The sequence below is a fragment of the Antechinus flavipes genome, chromosome 5 (assembly GCF_016432865.1).
Source record: "Antechinus flavipes isolate AdamAnt ecotype Samford, QLD, Australia chromosome 5, AdamAnt_v2, whole genome shotgun sequence".
In the NCBI taxonomy this organism is placed as follows: domain Eukaryota; kingdom Metazoa; phylum Chordata; class Mammalia; order Dasyuromorphia; family Dasyuridae; genus Antechinus; species Antechinus flavipes.
In genome coordinates this window covers 188,171,945-188,194,333 of record NC_067402.1, presented here as the reverse complement: position 1 = coordinate 188,194,333, position 22,389 = coordinate 188,171,945, and the positions used below count along the sequence as shown (strand labels likewise).

General features: G+C 44.4%; 1 protein-coding gene across 2 annotated transcripts; it reads right to left on the bottom strand.

Moving 5' to 3' along the window:
• Positions 1–447: 447 nt before the first annotated feature.
• On the bottom strand, positions 448–21,820 carry PTPN6 (protein tyrosine phosphatase non-receptor type 6). Of its 2 annotated transcripts, none has more exons than XM_051963314.1 (16): positions 21,717–21,820; positions 17,959–18,081; positions 17,533–17,727; positions 14,722–14,911; positions 14,273–14,389; positions 14,027–14,140; positions 10,589–10,685; positions 10,250–10,329; positions 9,745–9,894; positions 8,116–8,247; positions 7,796–7,950; positions 2,518–2,585; positions 2,121–2,272; positions 1,924–2,012; positions 921–1,053; positions 448–705 (listed from the first exon to the last, which is right to left on the bottom strand). In XM_051963314.1, the coding sequence occupies exons 1-15, from the start codon at positions 21,728–21,730 to the stop codon at positions 939–941; spliced, it is 1,791 nt and encodes a 596-aa protein (XP_051819274.1). In that variant the 5' UTR covers positions 21,731–21,820; the 3' UTR covers positions 448–705; positions 921–938. The 2 variants fall into 2 exon arrangements, with proteins under 2 accessions (XP_051819274.1, XP_051819275.1); XM_051963315.1 differs by lacking the exon at positions 21,717–21,820 and adding an exon at positions 18,230–18,343.
• Between the last annotated feature and the right edge of the window lie 569 nt (positions 21,821–22,389).

Below are 22,389 nucleotides of genomic sequence, written 5' to 3'. Positions count from 1 at the left end.
TGAATAAAAGAACAGCTTTGGAGTAAGAGGACCTGAGTTCTAATCCAACCTCAGATACTTTCTAGTTGTATGAACTTGGCCAAGTCCCTTAACCCTGACTGTCTCTTCAAGAAAAAAAAATAGCCCAATGCTCCATCCTCTCAGAACAGTGTGTTAACTATCCTTCCCTGATTTTTGTTATTTGCAAGTTATTTATTGATAAAAAATATTAAGCAGTAAGTGCAAGTGCAGATCTCAGGGATTAAAGTCTACTGTTTGAGTCCAGCAGTCCCAATCTCTCATGAGTCTTCCTTTTCATTTCTGGTCTCAGTTGGTTCTGTCTGTCACCCTTTCCGGATGTCTAATTACGAGGATGTTTCCTTTGCTGGGCCGGGGCCCTGCACCCCCACATCTCCACCCCCTTTCCACTACATCCCTTCCACACACACCTCACAGGAACACACAGACTGAAGAACTGGGGGCTTTATTTACAAGGATGGGGGATAGCTGGGGTCCCCTTGGCTTCCATGGGCTATGTACAGTGGCCAGCGTAGGCAAGGGGAGTAGGAGGAGGGGTGGAGGTAAAGCTATTAAATTAGAAAAGGAGTGACTGAAAGGGAGGGAGGGGGAAGCCAAGGGACAAATACCCGGATGGAAGGAGGGGAGAAGAGGCTGTGTCCTAAGGAAGTCACTAGAAGTGGACATCCTCTGCCGTTTGGGACCAGCCTGCAGAAAGAAGGAAAGTGGAAGTGAGGGGGACGTGGTCAGGAGCCAGCAAAGGGGAGGGAAGTTCCTGGGCAGGGAAAGGTCTGAGTGGGGGTAGAGGAAGTTGTGAGACTGGGGGGACCCATTTGGGAAAACAGGGGGAAGGGGAGAGGGTCGGGGTAGAAGTCCCAGAGGATGGAGGGGGCTGGTGACCACAGCACTGTGGGAGGAGTTACCCTGGAATCCCCAAGCGGTCACTTTTTCTTCAAGGAGCCTTTAGTCTTCTCCTTTTCAGCTGACCGCTGTTTCTTCATCTTTTCTTCCTTCTTACTTTTGCTCTGCAGGTTCTCATACACATCCTCCCGGTGTCTGCAGGGGCAGGGGGGTGGGCAGAGAATCATGGGGGGAAGTCAGGGAGAGGAACATGGGGAAGGGAGGGTGGAGGAGGGATGGAGGCCGGGGGTGACGGAGCTGCTGCTTTTCCTAGGGTGGGCGCAGTTTGCCCCAGAAAAACCCTGGGAACCAATGTGCACTTTAGCTCCCTCATTTTCTGAGTCTAATCTTCCATTTGGGAAAGGGGAGGAGTGAGGACCAGGAAGGGAGAGATCTTTCTAACTTAACCGGGGCAGGGGACTGGACAAGCTATGACCCAGAAAACCCTTAGGTCCCAGCTCTGACACTTTCTAGCAAAATACGACTTGAGTTTCATACTCTGTAAAAAGGAAGGGATTGATGTCTAAGTGATCTCTAGGGCCCCTTTCCAGTTAAAAAAAAAAAAATTACATGACTAAGTGACTGCAATAATGTAAATGGAAAAAAAAAATCTTTTAAGTAGTGGGGTGGGGGAAATTGATAGTGGCCAAGTTTAGTCCTGGACCAAAGTTGAAAAAAATGAACTTGCCTCCCTTCTTTGCAAAGGAGGATGCAGCGTGAGGGGCTGTGGGTATGGGAAGCTACCTATGTTGTCAGACATGACTGATAAATCGGTTGCTTCTCCCTCCTCCCCTTTCTTTTTTAATCTTTTAATTTTTTAAATAAAGGATGATTTTTTTATAGGAAAGGGGAAGGACAACATTCAAAATTAAAAATATCAATAAGATTTTTTAAAAATTTATGTGACCTATGTCTACTTTTCTTCCCTTAGACAATATTTAACTTTAGTCTTTGGAGAAAAAGGAAGCTGAGTTGGCGTCCAAAGGCCCCTAAAGGTCACGGTTAGAAGGCGGGGGAGTCACTCACTTGGAGGAGGTCCGGGTGGCCTTAGCGTGGGCATTCTTCATGGCTGGAGGGTACCCGAGGTTCCCATATTCCGACTCCCCCTGGCCTTTCTGGGAATGGGAGAATGAGTGTCATGGCTGGGCCAATTTTCGCCCTTTTCTTCACCCCCAGACTAGCCAGCTCCTGCCTGGGCCATTGTCCTGCCTCCCAGTTCTTACCTGCATGATATCTAGTTTCTTCTTGGTGGTCTCAATGAACTGCGCGATAGCCATGTAGATGAACTTGTACTGGGCCTCCGTCTGCACCATCCCTGAGCGCTGGGCCCGGACCATCTGGATGGTTTTCTGGATATCGATGTCACAGTCCAGACCTGGGAGGTGGAAGGATAACTGATGACTGATCAGGGCCCCGGACATCCTCCCTTCCTGTTAGCATAAACTGCATGAACAGGATCAGGTATTCTCATCACAGACAGGAGTTATCTATCAGATTCAACTAGGGCTGAAGAAGGGAAGGGAAAGGGAAAGCAAGTCATGAGAAGAACGATATTCCCTCTTCCTCTCCCCTAGTCCCAAGGGACTGGGGAAGCCGTTCCTCCTACCTCCCACCCCTCACCTTTTGTGGAAATGGCCTCCATGATCATGTCAATGACAATGATGGTCCCAGTCCGTCCAATGCCAGCGCTGGGGAGAAGGGGAAAAGTGGGGAAATCAGTGATGGGGGTCAGCTGGCTTGGGGGTACGGCAATGGGGTCCCTGCTGCCCACCGATGCTGATTAGGAAAAGAAAAAGGATTCGAGGGACAGAGAGACAGCAGCCTCTATTAGGAGATGCAAAGGTAGGAGCTCCTACCAATAGCTCCTTCACCCTTCCCCAAGTTTTCTGAAGGTTTGCCCTTTACCCTGTTCTCATTTAGTCTCAGTTCCCTTTACAATCATTTCTCTCTTTCTAAGGACATTCTAAGTCAGAGGTTCAGAGGGAAGAACGTGGAAAGGTTAACAGTATAATTTTTACATTTCACTCTTCTTGTTTCTTCCTAATTTCATTTAAGCCTGATTTTAGTGAGACCTGCAATCTGATTTCATTTAAAAAAAAAAAAAAAAGATATGGGGATTTGAAGAGACTTTAGAGGTAGCCAAGTCTTTTATTTTAATTTTTTTTGGTACCAGATTTGTGATTTCATCTCATTGGTATGAAAGACTTTTTACTGTGGAAACCCTCTCTTCTAATGCAGGTGAAATATAACTTAAAATCTTATTTTTTGGGGGAGGGTATGAGTGACTTTCCATGGTCACATTTGAACTCAGACCCTCCTGAATTCAGTGACGGCGCTCCATCCGCTGTACCACCTAAAGTCTGAAAAAGCTCCCCGGGAGCAGTTGGTGAAGAGTTTGCCCCTTCACATGGGGCAAGGGAAGGATATACATGGATCCTGACTGCGCCAGTACACAATGCCAGGTCCCTACCACCAAGAACAGATCTCAATCAATCAATCAATAAACATTAAATGCCAATTATATCTGCTACAGGCCAGACACTGTGCTAGAAAGGCAAAAAGAGGCAACAGACAGTCCCTGCCCTTAGGAAACTTACAATCTAAAGAGGGAGATGTACAGACAAGCTATTCCAGGACAAATAGGAAATAATTAACAGAGGAAAGGCACTGGAATTAAGAGGGGAGGGGGAAGACTTCCTGTAGCAGGTGGGATTTTAATTGGGACTTAGAAGAAGCCAGGAAGATCAATAGTCAGAGCAGAGGAGGGATCGTGTTCCAGGAAGGGGGGACAGCCAGAGAAAATGCCTTCAGCCAAGGCTTGGAGTGTCACGTGCAGGAGAACAGCCATGTTCATGGAATGGTCAATGTCCATCCTTAGAGCAGGGGTCCTCAAACTGCGGCTGCGGGCCAGATGCAGCAGCTGAGGACGATTATCCCCCTCACCCAGGGCTATTAAGTTTCTTTATTTAAAGGCCCACAAAACAAAGTTTTTGTTTTTACTATAGTCTGGTCCTCCAACAGTCTGAGGGACAGTGAACTGGCCCCCTATTTAAAAAGTTTGAGGACCCCTGTGTCTAGAGCCTAAATCACATGTGATTCCTTCCATGAAGTTTTTACTAAACTCAAGACCTCACACACAACATAGATTTTATAACTCAAAATTTTGTTTTACAATATTTTACAATATCACAACAAAAATATTTGAATATTTTACACTATTTACAATATGTATTTTGTAATACAATATTTTACTATGTATACCACACAATCTGTGTCTCTGTCTTATGCTAATGTTTTTCAGTCGTGTCTGATTCTTCATGACCCCATTTGGGGTTTTCCTGGCAAAGATACTGAAGTGGTTTCCATTTCCTCTTCCAGCTCATTTTGCAGATGAGGAAACTGAGACAAGCAAGGTTAAGTCACTTCCCCAGAGCTACACAGCGAGTAAGTGTCCAAGACTGAATTTGAACTCAGTTTCTTCTAATTCCAGACGCGGCATTCTGCCCACTTTGCCATCTAGCTGCCCCAACTCATAAATTTATCTCAACTTTGTATTTCCTTTTACTACCTGGTACTGTATGTGGTCAATGCATTTGTTTTATTAATAACAGCAATAACCTAAAGAATCACTTTTAAAAATTTATAGATAGCTATATATGTATATACATAAATATATTTATGTACGCACAGATATAGATAAGTACATAGAGAGATGGATGGATGGATATTTAGATAGATACTCAATTTTATATATAATATAACTCTTAATTATGAAGAAACTGAAATTCAGAGCTACATAGCCTACAACAGTTCTTTCTGACTCCAGTCCAACAGTCTATTCACTTACATCCACCAACTCTCTTTAATTTAAAGATGAAATCACTTCTGTTAACAGATAAAAAAACTGAATCCATACCCTGCTCTCTCCTAGTTCCTCCAGCCCTACCCCTTCAGCTTCCAAGTTTTCCCTGTTGGTATTAGAATCTCCCTAAGCTATTTTCCCTCTTCCCAAGGTCTCCTCACCAGACTTCCACCCTGCCTTATTTTACCCCATGGTTCTGTGGCCCTTTCCTCTCTAGAGTGTCTTTCTGTCTTTCTGTTCTGCCTTTGGGAATTCCTCCTTTGAAAATCTCATTTTCACAATAAATAAAAATAAAAGAAAATCTCATTTTCTCTTTTACCCCAAACTCTCATGAGAAGGCTGCTCTCTGCAGGCAGTATGGGACAATGGGACAGAAGGCAGCACTGGGTACCCAGAAGCTGGGCTCTCTGGAGTAGATCCTCCAGCCTAACTACGGGGAAGATATCCCTCCCCAGGAGTGTTAGAACTCAGGTGTTTAGGCTCCCAGTCCCTCCTCCATCATAGTAGGTCTGTCAGGCTGGTGGCCTGAGTCACACTAATTTCAAACCTAACTTGTCAAAAATAGATTTACCCACTTCCTTCCTGTAATGTCTAAATAAAGGCCATGGGGATTTTGAGAAGTTGGGTCCAGGGAGCTGGCGGGGAATGGTGCTTCCGGGAAGGCTGCTTCTCTCCCTGCCCAAGATGCTCCAAGATGATGAGGGTGGGACCTGGAGCTCGTGTCCTCATACCAATCTCAGTCCTGATGAGACCGGTTCTGCTGTTTCCTTCCTATGACCAGCATCTTTTCATTCCCACCCCCCACTTCTCATAGGAAGTGAAAATGGAGAAATCATGTAACCCTCGTAGACCGGGGGACATGATGTGGGGGTCAGCCCTGACAAAAGGAGCTTGGGCAAAATACAGTCCAGTTCTTCCCCATCTAAGTTAGATCTCAAACTGATTTCTCGGAACCATCTTAGAGATCCAAATCTCTCATTTTACACATGGAGAATACTGGAGCCCAATTCAACTCAAATGAATTCCACAGGCATTTATTAAATGCCTTCTAAATGCAAGGTACAAGCGATGCAAAAACAAAAACAGAAACAAAAAAAAAAATTCCTCCCCCCAAAGACTTTACATTCTACTGGCAGAGATGTACTGTGATTTGCTTAAGATGGCACAGTAAAAAAGTGGCCAAGCTGGGATCAAGAACTAGGTACTCCTGACTCTCAGACCAACCAGTGCTGATCCCCCTTCCTCCCCACAACTAATGTCTCTCTTTCAAGCCCTAATCCCAGGGATAGAGTACATGGCTGGAGGACCCTAGTGCTGTCCAATTCCTATTCAACCCAGAATGGCATTTCATCAAGATGAAGGTCTCCTAGGGAAATCAGTCAACCCATTTCTCCCACTGAGTCCCTTTCAGCCTTCAGTCCTATATTCCCAATAGTCAATAACTAGGATCAGTGATAATTTGACTCTTGTAGGAAACACTTCTCCCTTTTCCCTACATTGTCCAGATTAGGAAGCCTTAGGGTATGTATGGGTAAGCAGACAAAGCATTAACAGAAATTCCAAAAAGGCAGTGATGTGAACCTATAGCCCTTGAAGTTTCAGAGAAAAGGGCTGGGATCAGGCAGGAGCCCTCCAAAGAACATTTTTCAGAAAAAAGGGAAGGTTCCTCTTGGAGGGGATGATGTTTAATTAAGTGGGTACCCAAGCTCTGGGTCATAAGATTTAGCACTAGAATGGCTCCTAGACACCAGCCAGAATGACCTCATCACTTTACCTCTATTATTACCTCTAAAATTATCTCTATTACCTCTATTATCTATTACCACTAAAAAACAAGAGCCAGCTAAGGATTGTGGTCAGAACGCTGGCGTATGACCCTGGATCTGAGTTCTGACCCTAAATAATGTAAATTGTGTGACTCTGGGCTAGTCACTGTAGTCCCCTAGCTTTATAAAGAATCTGGTTTGGATTCTCATCTATATATGGAAATGGTTGTATTTATTGATCTTTTAGTTCACAATAAATTTTTTTTAATTAAAAATTCAAATCTCATATTCTGGGCGGCTCTTTAAGACTAAGAGCAGCAAGCAGCCGCTGGTCTAATTAGGTAAAAGAAGTTTCCTCACTAAGTTTCCTATATATATATATGTATATATATATATAGATGAAAGCCAATCCATTTCCACTGCATCCCCACCTCCCACAAAAACAAGATTGGAGTTCTTAATCTGTAGCCTACAGACTCCTAGGGGGTCTGTGGATAAGTTTTAGGGGGTCTGTGAACTTGAATGAGAAAAAAATTCTATCTTTGTTTTCCTTAATGTCTAACTGGAGCTCAGTATTTTATTTTATTTTATTTTTTTGCTGAGGCAGTTGGGGTTAAGTGACTTGCCCAGGGTCACAGTGCCAGGAAGTGTTGAGTGTCTGAGACCAGATTTGAACTCAGGTCCTCCTGACTCCAGGGCTGGTGCTCTCTCCACTGCACCACTCAGCTGCTCCTCAGTATTTTTTTTTATTATGATTTTTTTCCCCCTTCAAATTTTATGCTGAGAAAGAATCCAGCAGACAGTCCAAGGGATCCATAACACAGGAAAGGGGAAGAACCTTTGCTCTGGGATTCGATACAAAGTCCTCTGTTTGACGTTGATAGCCTTTTACAACAGGCTCCAAACTCCCTTTGCTACTTTACTAAATAGAACCCTTCTTCCCAATTCCACCACTCCAGAAAAACTGGTTTTCTTGCTGTTCCTCCATTTTCCAACCCCGTGCCTTCACAGTGGCAGTCCCCCAAGGCTAGAACACATTCTTTCTAACCCTCTGCCTTAGAGAATCTCAGCTTCCCTCACAGACTAGCTAAAGCATTTCCTCTTGGTCTCCTTTCCCTACCCCTCAAATTTCTTTTGCTTCTGCTCCCTTTTCTCCTTCTCCCCCACTAGTCCTGAACTTCTTTTCCCTGCACTTATAGATGTGGAAGTGGGTGGGAAGAGGAAGGGTTACTCTTTGAGGGAGCAAAGGATGGAGTCCATCCCGACTCACCTGCAGTGCACTATGATGGGTCCTGCATTGGGCAGACTCTCCTGCTTCTGGTTGATCTGGTCCAGGAAGCTGAGGACACCTCCAGGTTCACTTGGCACCCCATGGTCAGGCCAGCTGAGATACTGGTAGTGCCAGATCTTCCTCACCAAGTCCCCCTGAGGCAAGGCATTGGGGGCATTAGTTAGCACCCCCCCTCCGCTTGCACTCACTGTCCACAAGGACACCATGATCTTTTCCCTCCTCTCTCCCTCTTGGGGAGGATGGGCAGGTACCCAAGCCCTCCTCCCCTCCTGTAGAGACCCCGTGCTAGGGGAACTTACATTGTCCAGGGGGGAGACCTGCAGGTTCCGGATCTTATACTCAGGGGTATCGTGCTCTTTGCAATTGGCAACGGCGTAGAGACCATAAGACCGTTGGGTCCCAACTTCAGGCCAGTAAGGGACACATTTGTTCTGGGAAATGAAATAAGACAAAGAGGAAGTAAGAGAAGGGAAAGGAGATGGCAGGAGGAGGACTCAGTGGAACTAACTAAACTTTTATCAAGTATCCACTATTACTACATGAAAGGCTATGGAGAGCCTGGTCCTAAAGTCAGAAATTTAGATGAAAGTTGAAATTAGACAATTTTCAAAGTTTCTTTCAGATCTAAATATTTTGGGGCAGCTAGATGGTACAGTGGATAGAGCACCAGCCCTGAAGTCAGGATCTGAGTTCAAATCTGGTCTCAGACACTTAACACTGTGTGACCCTGGGCAAATCACTTAACCCAAATTGTCTAAATAAATAAATAATTAAATAAAATAGATCTAAATATTTTATGATTCTAGGAGCTGTGGAAAATACAAAAATGGAACAGCCCTTGTCCTCAACCTGGGATGTTGCTGTCTCACCCTTGCAAAATCACCTGATATGATCAACTATAGGGCAAGATCTATTATAAGGAGGACTGAAGAGGAATTAACTCCTGATTTTAACTGGATTAAAGGAATTGGGCTAGAGATATTGGATCTTCCTAAATGCCTTGCTGCCTATTACTGGGCCGGCATAAATCATCCCATTTTATACATAAGATTCACAAGTTATCTTGACTTTTACTAATTAATTTGGGCATCAATAAGCCTCAGTCTATAACATCTATAAAATGAGAGAGTTGGAACTAAATTAGTGTTTACCAAATCAGACTGAATCAAATTACATTTGGGATCTGTATACTTCCTAACTTCTTCCATTTGATGGAAGAGGAAAAGAAATACCAGGCAGAGGAGATATCCTGGAAACGCCACTGACCAGAAGTTCTATTACAATATAAAAGTCAGAATGAAGGAATGGATTCAGGTAAAGCATTTAGCTGGCAAAATGATTCCTAAATCTTAGGTTTACTTTAACTCTTACTCCAAATGACGTTTCTACGTTGTAAGCCTTCTAGGAACCAGTTACATAGTTATATTTTGTTAATAAAGGGTAATAAAAACACATAAAGGCCTTATTTCTCAAAAAAAAAATAATGAATAAATGAATTCTCTAATTCTGCATTTAGGAGTTTGGACATCATTAAACATGGGAAGCAACAGGGTAGACTTGCAGACAAGCATGGTAAAGAAGGATGCAATGAGAAGCAAGGAGGAAGAAAAGAGAAAAATGAGAAGATCCATTTTTTAAAGTCAATCGGTTTTATGAAATCAGGATTTGGGTAGTAAAAGTTTTATAGACCCATAAAATTTTAATTTGAGGGTGGCTGCCTAATTTCAGCTATTGCAACTGTCTGGTTTTAGAAAATTCCTAGGATGCCTAGTAGGTCTTAGGTCCCTCAGTTGGGAAATAAGCAGACTAAGTGAGGTGGAGAGGAGAGAAGAGGTCAGTAAGTAAGAGAAGAGAGCTGAGAGGAAGGGAAGGGAAGGAAGGAGGAGAGGAGGAGAAATGCACCACTGTTGGTGGGGAACATGTCTTACCCGGCCCTTCTCCACCTCCCGGGTAGTCATGACAATAACTTGGGAGTTCTCCTGCCACACCATCTGCCAAAAGTCATTAACGGTGGCATCCAAACAACCTTGGCTGGCAATGTATACTTTGGCATTCTCGTCGGCACTCACCAGCTGGTTCTGAGATCAGGGGGAGACAAACCAATTCCTCCATTAGATTGTGAGCTCAACCACAGTAGGGATTGTCTTTTGCCTCTCTATATCCCCAGTGCCTTGCACCTAGTAGGTAATTTATAAAAGCTTATGGACTGATGTATCTCCAGAGACAGAATCCCATCACTCTAACCTCACTCACCCCATCCCCTAACACATGAACTTTACTACAACCCCATCTTCATCAGCGGTTTTGTTTGCCCCGGGCTCACATCTGTGTAATGTTTACATATGCTGTCTCCTCCCATCAGTCCTTGAGAATAAAGACCCATATCTCTTCCTCCCCCTCTCTATATCCCCAGACATCATCTGGACCACTGACCTTGACATAATTAGCATTGATGTAATCAGACCCTGGGATATTGCTGTCTCGACCTTGCAGGATCACCCTGGTGTGATCAACTATAGAAAAAGATTTACTGTGAGGAAGTGAGACGACAAGAGGAGTTAAGCCCCTGAATTTTAGGAATTGAGGTAGAAATATAGGGTTGCCTTAAATTCCTCCTATCTTCAATTCAAATTTTATCTAGAAGAAAAGAGCTTCACAGAGGAGACTTGGAAACCTAAGAGAGGGGTTTGAGACCAATGGGAGGAGGAGAACTGTAGGGATGAATGGTAGGGCTTTGGGCAGTAAAGGTTCCCTGGGGAGGTGGGCTCTCACAAGGGAGGATGTTCTTGTATCGGTTCTTGCTCTTATTCTCGGGTCTCTGTCCCTCATGCCGGTCATACAAGTTCTTCACCTCCTGCTTCTGAAGACTCTGGGAGAGGAGGAAAAAAAGGGCTTTAGCCAGTGGGGTAGAAGGAAGGGTGGGACAAGGAAACTGGGCTGCACTGAGATAACCCAAATTGTAAAGAAATAGAGAAAGAGAGAATGAGGAAAAGGAAAAGAAAAAAGACAAAATATAGACAACCCTAGACTGGGGATCCGAGTCAAGAGCCTGAATAAAGATCCTAAATTTGATGGACTAGCTGTTTAGGACATGGTGTGACCTCCTCTCTGCCTCTTAGACTATTTTCCTTTGAGGCTGAGTATAGATGCCATCAAATTCCTCCGATTTTAATGCTTTCTCCCATTTCAATTATCCTTTAGCAGAATAAGCTTCTTCAGGGGATGTTTGAAGTATTTGGGTATTTTGTTTCATTTTGTCTCTAAAAAGGACTAAGGACCAAGTGACCGATCCATGTGCCAGGTTAGGGATGCAAAGACAAAGCTGAATAAATCCCTACCCCAGAAGAGCTTACCATGGAGCTGGGGAAGAAAACCTAACTCTATAGATAGATACAAAAACAGACACAGGATCATTTGGGGAGGAAAATACCAATAGCTCAGGGCAGGAGACAGGAATCAGGAAGGGCTTCATTTATGAGAGGCTGAACTAGCTGTGTTGGAGGTGCCTTCCTCAATGCTACATTCGTGATGCCTTGAAAAATACTGGAGATTCTAAGATGTGAGGGTGAAGAGGAAGAGCATCCCAGGTATAGGAGCCAAAATAAAGGGATGCAGGCAGGTGATAGAGTATGGCGTGTGCATAAGTCACCAATAAGGCCAGTGTGGCTGGACCACAATGTGAATGAAAAGGAGTAGAAGGATATTCTGGCAAAGTTTAACAATTGGCTCTCTGAAAAAAAAAAAAAGAACACTAATTTGGACACATATTTCTAGGTCTAATCTACAGTATGAACATTTCTTTCATTGCTTTTTTTTTTTTTAAAAGACTGAACAATTGACAAAGCAATATGGCAAGCCTTGATTTACAGCAATGCTTGTGCTAAAAATTTAACAATCAGCTCTCAGAACCAGTGATAGGAACTGGCTCCAGGATACTTCTGTGAATAACAGAAAAGATAGGAAGATAGATTAAGATTGGTCTTCGAGGAAAGGGACCTGTATGTGCATGTTTGTGGCACGTTTCTTTGTAATGGCCAGAAACTGGAAACTGAGTGGATGCCCATCAATTGGAGAATGGCTGAATAAATTGTGGTATATGAATGTTATGGAATATTATTGCTCTGCAAGAACTGATCAGCAGGATGAATACAGAGAGGCTTGGAGAGACTTACATGAACTGATGCTAAGTGAAATGAGCAGCTCCAGGAGATCATCATATACTTCAACAACAATACTATATGATGATCAATTCTGATGGATTCTTCAACAATGAGATGAACCAAATCAGTTCCAATAGAACAGAAATGAACTGAACCAGCTACACCCAGGGAAAAACTCTGGGAGATGACTAAGAACCATTACATAGAATTCCCAATCCCTCTATTTTTTCCACCTGCATTTTTGATTTCCTCCACAGGCTAATTGTACACTATTTCAAACTCCGATTCTTTTTGTATAGCAAAATAATAACTGTTAGGACATGTATGCTTATATTGTATTTAATTTATACTTTAACATATTTAACATGTATTGGTCATCCTGCTATCGGGGGGGAGAGGATGGGAGGAAGGAAGGGAAAAATTGGAACAAAAGATTTGGCAATTGTCAATGCTATAAAATTACCCATGCACATAACTTGTAAATAAAAAGTTATTAATAAAAACAAAAAAAGTAGCATTTGAAGAGCTTCAAATGTCAAAATGAGAAGTTAATTTTGATCCCACAGGTAGTAGAATTTATGGAGCAGAAGAGCGATATGATTGGACCCCACTTTGACAGTAGTGTAGATGGATTGGAGCAGAAAAACCAATTGAAGACTACTGAAATAGTCTAGGTGAGGGGTAATTAAGACCTGTACCAGGACCTAGAGAACCGGATTTGGAATCATAGAGACCTAAGCCTTCAGCCCTGTGACTCCTGACAAAGGTCAACCTCAGTTTCCTTATCTGTCTACCTATTTACTTAAAGGGAATCCTAACTGTACATCTCTCACAGGGTTGTTTTTAAGGATCAAATGATTAATATATATAAAGCACTTTGCAAACCTTAAAGTAGCTACTGTTATAAAATAGGATGGGAGATATATGAGTAGACAGAAGAAATAGATGCAAGACATGTGGAGGTAGAAGGAATTGATTGCATGTGTGGACTGAAGAGAGCAAATCCTCTTTTCTCATTTTTCTAATGTTCTTACATTTTACATATCATCTCCCTTCCTGACCTCCCTAATTTCCTTCAAATCCCAGTGACCATGTCATCTTCTACAGAAAACTTTTTTGATCCCACTTAATTCTAGGATCTTTCCCCTGTTGTATTTTCAATTTATCTTATGTCTGTAGCTTGTCTGTACTTATCTGCCTCCCCTATTAGAATGTGAGCTTCTTGGAGGTATCTTTCTTTGTATGTTCAATGCTCAGCGGAGTGTCTAACACAAAAGAGCTGCTTAATAAATGTGTACTGACTATTGCCCATTGGTGACCCTGCTGTTACAAACCTGGGTGATGAGAACCATGAAGGTGCCCTCAACAGTAATAGAAAAATTTGGAAGAGGGGAAGATTTGGAGGAAAAGGGGATAAGTTCCATTTGGGACATGGACGTTTCAAGTGCTGACATATGACATCTATTTTGAAGAATCTATACAGGCAGTTGATAACATATGCCTGGAACTAAGGCAAAAATCTGTGGCCAGTCATATAGATCTAGGAGTTATCAGCGCAGAAATAATCATTAAACTCATGTGAGTTGGTGAGGTCACTAAGGGAAAGTACAGAGAAAGAAAAGATGGGTCCAGAGAGAGTTTTGAGGAACATCTCTAGTTACAGAGCATAATGTGCCTTGCAAACAAAAGGCTCAATATTTAGATTCATTAATACACTTAATAAATAATAGATAATAAATTTTGTTGAATTTAACAACCGAGACTCCAAGGACAGCCACTCACAGGGCACAGAATTTTCCAGCCTTGTCTGGGGCAAAGCTTCTTAAATTGTGGGTCTTGACCCCATACAGAATTGCATAAATGAATGTGGGGGTTGAAAAATTATGATTTATTATCAGGAAATGTTTAATTTGTATGCCTATTTTGTATAGCTATTTAGCAAGGATCACGTAAAAATCTCTGGGGTGAAAAGGGGTTGCAAGTGGAAATAGTTTAAGAAGTTCTGCTCAAGGGCACAACCCTGTGCACCAGCCCTTTCTTGCACACTCACCTCAAACTCCTCCCAGAATCCAGCCTTGGATGTTTCCTCTGCCTGCAGTTTCTTATTCAACTCCAAGACCCGGTTCTCGATGTCGGCGGCGTTCACTCGTGTGGCATAATATGGCTGGGGAGTCAGAAGAAAAGTGGGCAGTGGAAAAGGAGAGTGAATGTGAGTCAGGGGGTCCGGAGGTCTGAAGCACAGCAGGGAGGAACTGGGGGGAGGGGGAACAGACACAGGGGAGAGCCCTCTGCTCACCTGGCGCAGATAGACAAAGGTACCTGAAGCCTCTTCAATCCCTGTCTTCTTGAAATGTTCCACCAGGTCTGTGAGGCTGTCAAAGGTCTCAGAGCCACCCACTGTGTAACGGCCAGCCTGCGACCAAAATCAGAGGTGTGACGGTGGTGAAAGCGGAAGAGAAATCCCCTCCAAACTCGGACGACAAGGGCAAACAAACCTCCTTCATGTCCTTCTTCTCATCTCCCTGACCCTGAGAGCTAACCCTGGAACTCCAACCCCTCCCAGCCCTGTTTCCCTTTAAGCAGGGAGGCAGTGCCCTGGGAGTAAGATGCAGGCTTTTCTCACAGGTTTTTGGAGAAAATATCCCCATTCATAGTCTTTCCAGATGAGAGGCGCGGGCTCTCTGAGCCACCCTCCATCTGCACAGACCCCAACTTTTGCCCCTGCTGCCACCACGTTCGTCTCACCTCACACATCACTTTGACATGAGTGACCCTGAGTGGGGAGCCGGGCCCAGCCTTGGGCTGGTCATTGAGGATGGACAGCACAAAATCACCGGGCTGGCTCAGGCTCTCACGGACCAGAAATGTCCAGGGTTCGCCCTTGGCCTGAAGCAGCGTCTCGGCCTGGGCCCCAGACATGTGGCCATGGTACCACCTGAAGGGACAGAATAAGGGAGAAGGGCAGAGAGTTGCAGGGAGAAATGGGATCAGACAAAGGGAGAAACTGGGACTCGGAGAGAGGGAAGGGGAGAAGACAGAAGTTGGGAAAGTCCAAGAGAAGCTCAAAGACAGGAAACCTCTGATTAGGGAAGAGAAATGAGGACATTCAGCCTGAGAGGAGATGGGAGACAGGCTAAGATGGAGAAAAGTGGAGATAGAAATAGATTCAACAGGTAACCATTGAATATTTCTATGTGCCAACTCGGAGTAATCTCTGTCAAATAAACAGAGATTAGGAAAGACAGGAAGTCACATGAGGAAGAAAGTCCTGGAAGATAGCCCCAGGGGAGAGCATCCGGTGCCAGGCTTGGAGGGGATGCCAAGGAAGACCCCCCAGATCCCATCTCAATGGAGAGAGGGACAGGTTGGGGGCTACGGGGTGGAGAGGTCAGGACAGAAAGCAGAACTGGAACCTTCCCCCCACCCCCCAAACCTGTTCCCTAAAGGAAATAGTTAACCCCAGGGCTGCCCAGCCCCACAGGAAAACACGTGATGGAAAAAGCAAAAAGCTCCCTCTGGGGAGAGAGTGAGAAGTGAGGTTTCCTCAGCCTAGGGGGATGAGGGGGGGGTAGAGATTTTCCAACCGCAGGGATGATGGGGGAAGGAGGGGGAGGGTAAGACAGACAGAAAAAGAAGTTAAATTTTTTCAATGCTTGTCTAGAGGAGGCCGGAGCTACAGTGACCACTGACCTAAGGACCCAAAGATTTTCTCTCCAGTCCTCATCCCCCTATCCCACGACTAAGCCAAGAGGATTCTGCTCCAGAAATAGACCTGCCCCGCCCCCCAGATTGAAGAGCAAGGGGCTCTAATGTCTGGTCCCCAACCTTCAAAACAGGATGAGGAAGTGTCCATGCAAATAGTGACTAGCCCACAGGCTGGTAATCAAGTACAGAAGGAACAGATGCAAATTCCCAAGAGAAACCACTCAGAAGAGAAAAGAAAGGGAAAGGCAGAAAAAGATGATAAGGAAGGTTGTTGGAGTATTCTCCCTTTTCTATCCAGAGTATTTCCTGGGACAACTTAGACATCCTGGTTGGGGAGAGGGGTAACCAACCATTGGTGGTCATCTCTTTGAAGCTCTCCCTTAGTCTGGTCTTTCTTAACATCCAATCCTTGTCCCAGCTTCTTTTAATTCCTTTTCTTGCATGCCTTGACTCCAATGCATCTGCCACAATTATTCCTATGGTTGATTCAAACTCTTCTTTGTTAAGTCCCTCCATAGCACCCACTGTTCCCGGCCTTCATGACCATGGTCCCTGATCCCTGATCCCTGATTCCATATTTCCGTTCAAGGTTGGGATGAGAAGAAGGACTAAAAAAAGATGGTGGATGTGTAAAAAAATAAAAAGCCACAGAGAGGGAGCACTATGGAATTAATAAGGAAGGAGGGAAAAATTGGGATTGGATATCAAGTCTGAAACTCCCTAAAAGGTAGTGAATAATAGTCATATCTATTCTCTGGGACTCTATTCTTAACCCTATGCTGGTCTATATTTTAAATCAGTGACTAGGAATAATGGTATAGAAAGCCTACTTAACTAGTTGACACATAACGTATACATGACAAGAAGAGCTAACATACAAGATAACAGAAACAGGATTCAATATGTGCTCACCAACTGGTTGCACAAGAAAAGGACAAGCCAACATGACTTGGCAGAAGCTAATGTGAAAGAATAGGATATTTCAGTTGATTCCTACTTTTGTTTCCGAATCATGAAATCTTAGGTTTGGAAAGACACAAGAGGTTTTCTAGTCCAACAAAAACCTAAATACAAATGCTTTCTGCAACATAATCAATAAGTGGTTATCTGGCCTTCCTCAAAGACTTCCATGGACCAAGAACGCTGTAATACAGCTGTTTTTAATAATCTAATGCAAAAAAAATTACCCTGGCATGGATTCTGTCAATATAAAGTTATTATAAAATAAAATAAAATGAAATGAAAAAAAAATCTAATGCAAAATGATAAAAGTAGTGATCAGATTAAGATAGGAAATGGTTCCCTGGAACTCTGATCAGGTCAAATCTGGTACACGGCACTCAATTTTAGGCACTACATTTTATAAGGTAAAATATAGATGTTGTATCGGTCTACAAATAATGTCAGAGGAGGAAAGATTAACATAACTGGGGATATCTAGGAGAGAGAAGACTGAGGGAGAATATGATATCACATAGGAAAAGAAAGAAATGTATTTCGTGTAGTCTCAGATCAAAGAATGAGCAATAATCGATAGAAATTACAAGATGGATTTTAGTCCAAAAGAAAATGAACTTTTTAGAAAGCACTAGAGCGGCCAATCGATGGAATGCTAAGGTTTGGAGGTACTTAAGTGTCCGATTGGAAAGCAGACAGCCATCTGACAGACATGCTGTAAAGGAATTCTTGCATTGGGGGGGAGACTGGACCGATGGTTTCTGTGGTGGAGGGGTAGGACGGGACAGCTTTGCTGTTTTTACATTAGATTTGCCTTCCCTTACCAAGAGTCAAAGGTCAAGGCTACCCTCACCTTTCAGTGGGATTCAGAAGATAGGGGTAAGGTTGCCTCACCTCTCGCTGGTGGGGTCAGAGCAGTTGAGGGGGTACTTGAGGTGGATAATGGTGCCATCACGGTCCTGCAGGACGCCCTGCTGTTGAGTGTAATATTCCACCAGCTCTGTTAATGTAGCAAACTTCTCTCCTCCATAGAGATCATAGAAATCCCCTGAATTCTGGATGCGGATGTGGGTTACTTGATCTCCTACCCTGTGGGACACCAACCAGAGTCAGTGAGAATGGGAGCAGAAATGGAAAGGGAAAGAAAGCAAAGGGATAGAACAAAACCAGAGGGTCAGGCAAGGAGCAGCTTGGAAGCCCAAGGCCCAAGGGAGCCCTAAGGAACATCACACAGACAGGGGGAGGTGACCTGGAAGTGGGAAGGCCAAGGGATGAAGGGCAGGAGCAGAGACGCCAGGGAAAAAGGAACAGGGCACCAACCTGACTGAGAGGGAAAAGTCTCCCTGGTTCTTTCGGCTGGGCCGGGCCAAGAAACTCCCATGGACTCCGCGGCCCTTCAGCAGAGTCTCAGCATCCAGCCCACTGAGGTCTCGGTGAAACCACCTGTGGAAGGGAACCCACAGCTGGGGAGGGGGCCACGAGAGGCCTGGACAGGCCGTCCAGAGCCCAGAACTGAGCCTCCCTTTTCTGGGCACAAAGAAGCACCTGCTCCCCTGGGCCACCCCCAGCATTCTGCCCCCAGGGTCCTTACCGCACCATCCTGGGCAGATTTCCTGCAGTGAAAGATGAGTGAGGAAGGAGGACAGAACAGATGGGGGGTCCAGCTTTCCCCAGTACCACAGCTCCCGGCCCCTCCTTGCACTGGCCCCCAGCTCCCTGAGACACCACTAGTACAGGGCAGCTGGAGGGGGGGGGGGAGGCGGGGACAGGAAGGGGCGAGGCCAGACCCCCAGAAGGAACTCACTTCTACTTCTCCTTTTGTGGACGAGCTGAGAAAGCAGAGCTTGGCGGTGGTGATAGTGCTGGAGCCCATCTCATACGAATGTGTGATTTCTTAACACACATGCAGCATGTCACACATACACGCGAGTGTGTCATGACAATATGAGCACAAAAACGCAGGCTCGAGCACAAAAACGCAGGCTCGTGCACACACCTGCCCACAAAGGTCCCACACGTGATTGCACACGGAAGAGCGTGCTCATGTGCATGGGAGACAAGTGCATCTAACAGAGGAACTGATGGCTTCTCACTTCTCTTCCCTCCTCCAAATCCCTCCTCCAACTTGATTGATGATCTCCAGGCAGGCTTCAGGGCAGAGAGTCCAGTAAGCAGCAAAACCCAGAACCCTGCCTTTCCTGACCCCTAAGTCAACTCTTAAGACTATGGGAAGGATATAATCAATCACCAGATGGTTAGGAAAACATAATTCCCACACCAAGAAGGGATTGCACTCTGGGAGAGAAATTGACCAGAGCATCCAGAACAGGGAGCCGGGCATTCTGGGGGAGAAATTGACCCAGAGCATCCCCAAACAGAGGGCCGGGCATTCTGGGGGAGAAATTGACCCAGAGCATCCCCAAACAGAGGGCCGAGCATTCTGGGAGAGAAATTGACCAGAGCATCCAGAACAGGGAGCCGGGCATTCTGGGGGAGAAATTGACCCAGAGCATCCCCAAACAGAGGGCCGAGCATTCTGGGAGAGAAATTGACCCAGAGCATCCCCAAACAGAGGGCCGAGCATTCTGGGAGAGAAATTGACCCAGAGCATCCCCAAACAGAGGGCCGAGCATTCTGGGAGAGAAATTGACCAGAGCATCCCCAAACAGAGGGCCGAGCATTCTGGGGGAGAAATTGACCCAGAGCATCCCCAAACAGAGGGCTAGGCATTCTGGGGGAGAAATTGACCCAGAGCATCCCCAAACAGAGGGCCGAGCGTTCTGGGAGAGAAATTGACCCAGAGCATCCCCAAACAGAGGGCCGAGTATTCTGGGGGAGAAATTGACCCAGAGCATCCCCAAACAGAGGGCTAGGCATTCTGGGAGAGAAATTGACCAGAGAATCCAGAACAGAGAGCTGGGCATTCTGGGAGAGAAATTGAGCAGAGAATCCAGAACAGGGAGCTAGGCATTCTGGGAGAGAAATTGACCAGAGAATCCAGAACAGAGAACTGGGCATTCTGGGAGAGAAATTGACCAGAGCACCCAGAACAGGGAGACAGGCACTCTGGGAGAGAAATTGACCCAGAGCATCCTGGGAGGGAGCCAGGAAAGATTGGGACAGGACACCAAAGGCTATAATCTCTATTGCCTAAGGACCAAAAGGAAGGAAAGGAAAGTGTTGACTTTGAAGGAGATCCACCCCAGTAAGACTAGTCTGAGAGATTCCCACACAAGATCATATTCAAACTATGTTACAGCATATCACTGTCTCCATTACCAAATATTTGTTGAGCAACAACTAACATATATATATACTTGAACTAGGTCCTGGTGCTAATTACTTCTCAGTTAGTTAATAAGCACATATTATGCTTATTATGGGCCAAGCACAGAACAAAGAGCTGGCTATATAAAGAGGGGTGAAAGGACTGTCTGCTCATGGAGCTCATATTCTAGACCAGTGGTTCTCAAAGTGTAGTCCAGAGAATCCTGGGGTATCTGAAAACAACAAATTCAAAATTAGTTTTTATTTCTAATATTTATTTTTGTTATAATAATGTAATGGGGAAACCTCTAGATACTTCCTTAAAATAAGGTATTTAAAGATAGAAAATTATAAAGAAAATAGAGTTATAAAAAATAATTTTTTTAAAGTTCAGGGAGCTTAGATTAAAATCTTTAGTACTGGGAGTTAAATAAATGCTTATTGACTGATGATTCTGTCTTAAATTATTGTGTTAAAGATTTTTGAGGGGAGCAATAGAATATACACAAAAGCAATGCTTTCAGAAGGCTGACAAAGTAACACTGTATATGTAGGAAGCTCAAAAGGAAGGGGATAAGAATTTATCTAGTGCCTACTACATACTGGCATTTTACAAATATTATCTCATTTGACCCTCAAAACAGCACAGAGAGGAAGATGCTGTTATTATTCCCATGTTACAGATGGTGAAACTAAGACAGGGATAAGTGATCTACACAGGATCTCATTGCCAGTAACTGCCCAAGATGGTCTTTCCTATCTCTAGTCCTGAAGCTGTTATCTCCCATGCCGCCTAACTTACTCTAAAAGAAAAAAAAGATTGCAAGCAGAGGAACTGTTTCAATACAAGCAGGGGAGAACAAGGGACTGAATTATAGTAATGAGAGAGAGTGTGAAAAATTTATAGACAGTGGCAGTGCTTTTAGGCCAAGTCCTTCTTGAAAAATCTCATTTTTTTTAATAGACTCTTCTAGCACTTATAACAGTGCTATATGCTCAATAGGTGTTTAATAAATGTGTGTTGAAATTTAAACAAAACAAAACAAAACACTGAAAGGCATTTGTTACTATTCAAAGCCCAGGGGAGGAGGAATCAAAAGATGATTCTGAGAGTCTGAGCCTAAGTGCCTGGACGAATGACAGAAAGAAGTTGAGTTTGGGGGACAGTTTTAGGTGGAGATGCTCAGGAAGCAATTAGAGATGTCGGGAGATCATAGTTTTGAGGAGTGTCCCGTGCCCCCTTCCCCCTCCAAAAAGAGGCAAAAGCTACACAGGTAAGATGAATGAATGGGTGGATGGAACTAGAAAAATAAAACCAGGAATCTGAATGCTTGAGTCCTGAGAAACACTCACATTTGGGGAAAGAAATAGGAAGTCAGACTGGCAAAAAGATGTCATAGAAGTTATCAAAATTAAACTATGTATCTCCCCTCCCTCTTTTCTCCTAGCTTACATTGAAGTTTAGTAACCATTGTTTTGTATGGAGGACAGGGGTTGAGGGGGAAACTGAAGTATATTGAGGCAAAGCCAGAGGGGATATGTAAATACAAATCTCTCAAGAGCAAAAATCCAACTAGCCCTTTATTTTTTCTCAAATAAAGTATCCTAGTACAAAGCATACCAGCTAGTTAATGGCCAGGCTGTGTTGACCACCACTTAGAAAATTAAGACCTGCTCCCTCTCTACTCCCCCACTTCCTGAATTCCTCTTCCTCTAGGTGATAATACTTTTCCTCCCTTGTTTCATCGATTCTAACAGTACTCAGGCCCAAATAGTAGAAGCTGGAGGGCACCAGGGACTGGGGGACTTACCCCGCGGACAGCATCTCCCCCAAAAGCTGGGTCTGAGTGGGCAGCCAGAGCCGGGGCCAGGTGAGGTCACTGAGCTCAGTGACTAGTACAGCCCACACAGGCCTGCCAGTCCAGGTAAGGGAGGAAACTCTGGAAAACTGGAGATTTCCTAATCCCAGGTCGGGGCAGTGGCAGCACAAAGACAGCCCACTAAGTTAATGATCCAGAGAGGGGACCCGTGTCCGGGGGCGGAGCAGCACAGGGACCGCCCTACCTGGGCAGGTTTTCCCTGAATCACCTACAAATCCTGGCTTGACTCCTTCCGCTTTTTCCTTCCCCCTGTTGAGCAAATCCACGGGGATTGAGAAAGAACTTGGGGGAAAGCCAAGGTAATACCGGGAAGTCACCTTGAATTTTCATCCCTACCTGAGAGAACTAAGATAGGGAGAGGGGAGGCGTGTTCAAAAAAAAAAAAAAACTAAGGTCCATTTTATTTTAAGATTTAGAGCTGGAATTGAACTTCAGAAATCTTCTAACCCAGTTTTCTTATAGTGCAGATGGAAACACTGAGGCCCAGAGTTGAGAAGATGGCTTAAATTTGCAGTTAAATAGCAGAGTCCAAACATAGGTATCAAATTAAGATCGAACTTTATAAATCTATCCCTCCTCTAACTACAATTCTACATCTTCTACT

Coding starts and splice junctions, on each gene's coding strand:
- PTPN6 (XM_051963314.1), bottom strand. Junction 17,728..17,958: donor GACTTTTCCCTCTCAGTCAG/GTTGGTGCCCTG, acceptor GGTGTCCCACAG/GGTAGGAGATCAAGTAACCC. Junction 9,895..10,249: donor TCAATGCTAATTATGTCAAG/GTCAGTGGTCCA, acceptor CCCTGATCTCAG/AACCAGCTGGTGAGTGCCGA.